Below are 1,624 nucleotides of genomic sequence, written 5' to 3'. Positions count from 1 at the left end.
AATTGCTTCAGTTCACTCATTCAAGCCTCTGATTGGCAAAACACTGCTTATCTCGTACAGGAAACCCAATGACAGGAGTCTACGCCATATCAGCCAACCGCCCTGGTTACTCAGACTACTTTGTCATGCCTCCACCAGCGTCGTATGGAAGCCCATCCTGGATGTCCTACCCACCAGAACCCGAGGACATCCCACACCAGTGGAATGATACTGTAAATACTGTTAGTATCTGAACCAGACAATATCCTCTGATATTGTCCCAAGATAACTCTGTTGGTTTGATCTGGATTTGTCTTCACTATTTGTCCCTGTTTTACATCAGTCTCTTCTCTTTGCAGAATCCGTGTCATTTAGAAACCATTTGTTGAGAATACATGATCTTTGGAGCTGAGTGGAGACAGCATATATTTCGGTGGGCACACACACTTCGTAACACAACACTGAATTTTCCGATCAATGTACAGGGTTGTTGTGGCTAATTTCCTCTCATTCCATTTCCTTCTCTTTGTCTTCTAGGTGTCATTTTGGTTAGGCAGTAGGGCCTCCCTCCCTCACATTGAGTACCCCTGGACTCGAGCACCCCGCCCTGCCCTTCACCCCTGGCCCTGGCTACTGGCTACTGGCCCCTGGCCTGCCTCCTCAGCCCAGCCAGGCCCTCTCTGCTCTGCTCTCTGAGCCCCAGGTCTCCCAGACCTCACAGCCTCCATGTCAACTGCCACCAGCCAGCAGAGGATGGCCTAGACTAGAGTACAGCAGCACTATCCCCCATGGTAGTGCCACATACAACCTCTACCCTGGTCCACACCATCCAACGACAGGGCTGGCAAAGCTGGACTAACTAACTGTGCTTTTTGATTCTCCAAATTCCTTAATGGACAGAAGACTTGTACCTACTACTGGTGGTTTGTGTGTATTTAAAAAAAAAAACTTAGTCTCTCAGTTTCAGTTGTTGGATATTTGTGTGCTTTGTCGTTTACTTTCATGCTTTACTTCTTTTTAAAAGGGGGAAATAATTGAGTGAGTGTATATTGTGCGCTCACCTTATTAAAAGGCAAAAGAGGAAAAAAATAAGAAAAAAAACGTGGGAAGAAAGGCTTTGGTGTGAGTGGCTATGTCATTCTGTATTTTTCAAATGTACTCATGACCTTTACCCAATCAGATTACAGTAAAAAAAAAAAAACAACTGTCACCTGTTCTGTCATTCATATGTTTATGACGTTTGTCTACTGACCACGATTATGAAAAGATGAATAGAGTCGTATATTGCCGCACACAAATGATCTTACAATAGTTCTTCACGTGATACGGTTTTGTATTTGGAGATTTTGACTTATATTGGGTCCTATCCTTTTCACTGGACAGAGTAGTAAAGAAGATGGGTGTCGGATGGGCCACAGGTGTGTTGATTAAATATATTATGTAACGTGAAGACATTCATTATTGAAGAGACTTATGCCAGCCGTGAGAGACAGAGCGAGAGCGAGAGATTTTCTTGTATATTTTGACACCATTTTCTTTAGAAGTTGACTTGCTTTACTGCATTTTTTATTTGAAGGATGGTCAGATTGCTTTCAATCCTATTTTCTAATTTGTCAAAGGGTACCAATACACATAGTGTAAAACA

General features: G+C 43.0%; 1 protein-coding gene across 5 annotated transcripts in view; it reads left to right on the top strand.

Annotated features, from left to right (window-relative positions):
• The window catches only part of LOC112252609 (UPF0606 protein KIAA1549L), a 37,845-nt gene extending 36,638 nt beyond the window's left edge, over positions 1–1,207 (top strand). For 4 of the 5 annotated variants that reach the window (XM_024424012.2, XM_042323301.1, XM_042323299.1 and 1 more), the window contains 3 exons: positions 61–221; positions 339–412; positions 517–1,207. In XM_024424012.2, the coding sequence (XP_024279780.2) occupies positions 61–221; positions 339–368 (191 nt within the window). In that variant the 3' untranslated portion in view covers positions 369–412; positions 517–1,207. The remainder of the gene's footprint in view (positions 1–60; positions 222–338; positions 413–516) is intronic. The other variant, XM_024424011.2, reaches the window with a different exon arrangement.
• Positions 1,208–1,624: the final 417 nt, after the last annotated feature.

The sequence above is a fragment of the Oncorhynchus tshawytscha genome, linkage group LG06 (assembly GCF_018296145.1).
Source record: "Oncorhynchus tshawytscha isolate Ot180627B linkage group LG06, Otsh_v2.0, whole genome shotgun sequence".
Classification (NCBI taxonomy): domain Eukaryota; kingdom Metazoa; phylum Chordata; class Actinopteri; order Salmoniformes; family Salmonidae; genus Oncorhynchus; species Oncorhynchus tshawytscha.
This window is presented reverse-complemented; position numbering and strand designations above follow the sequence as displayed.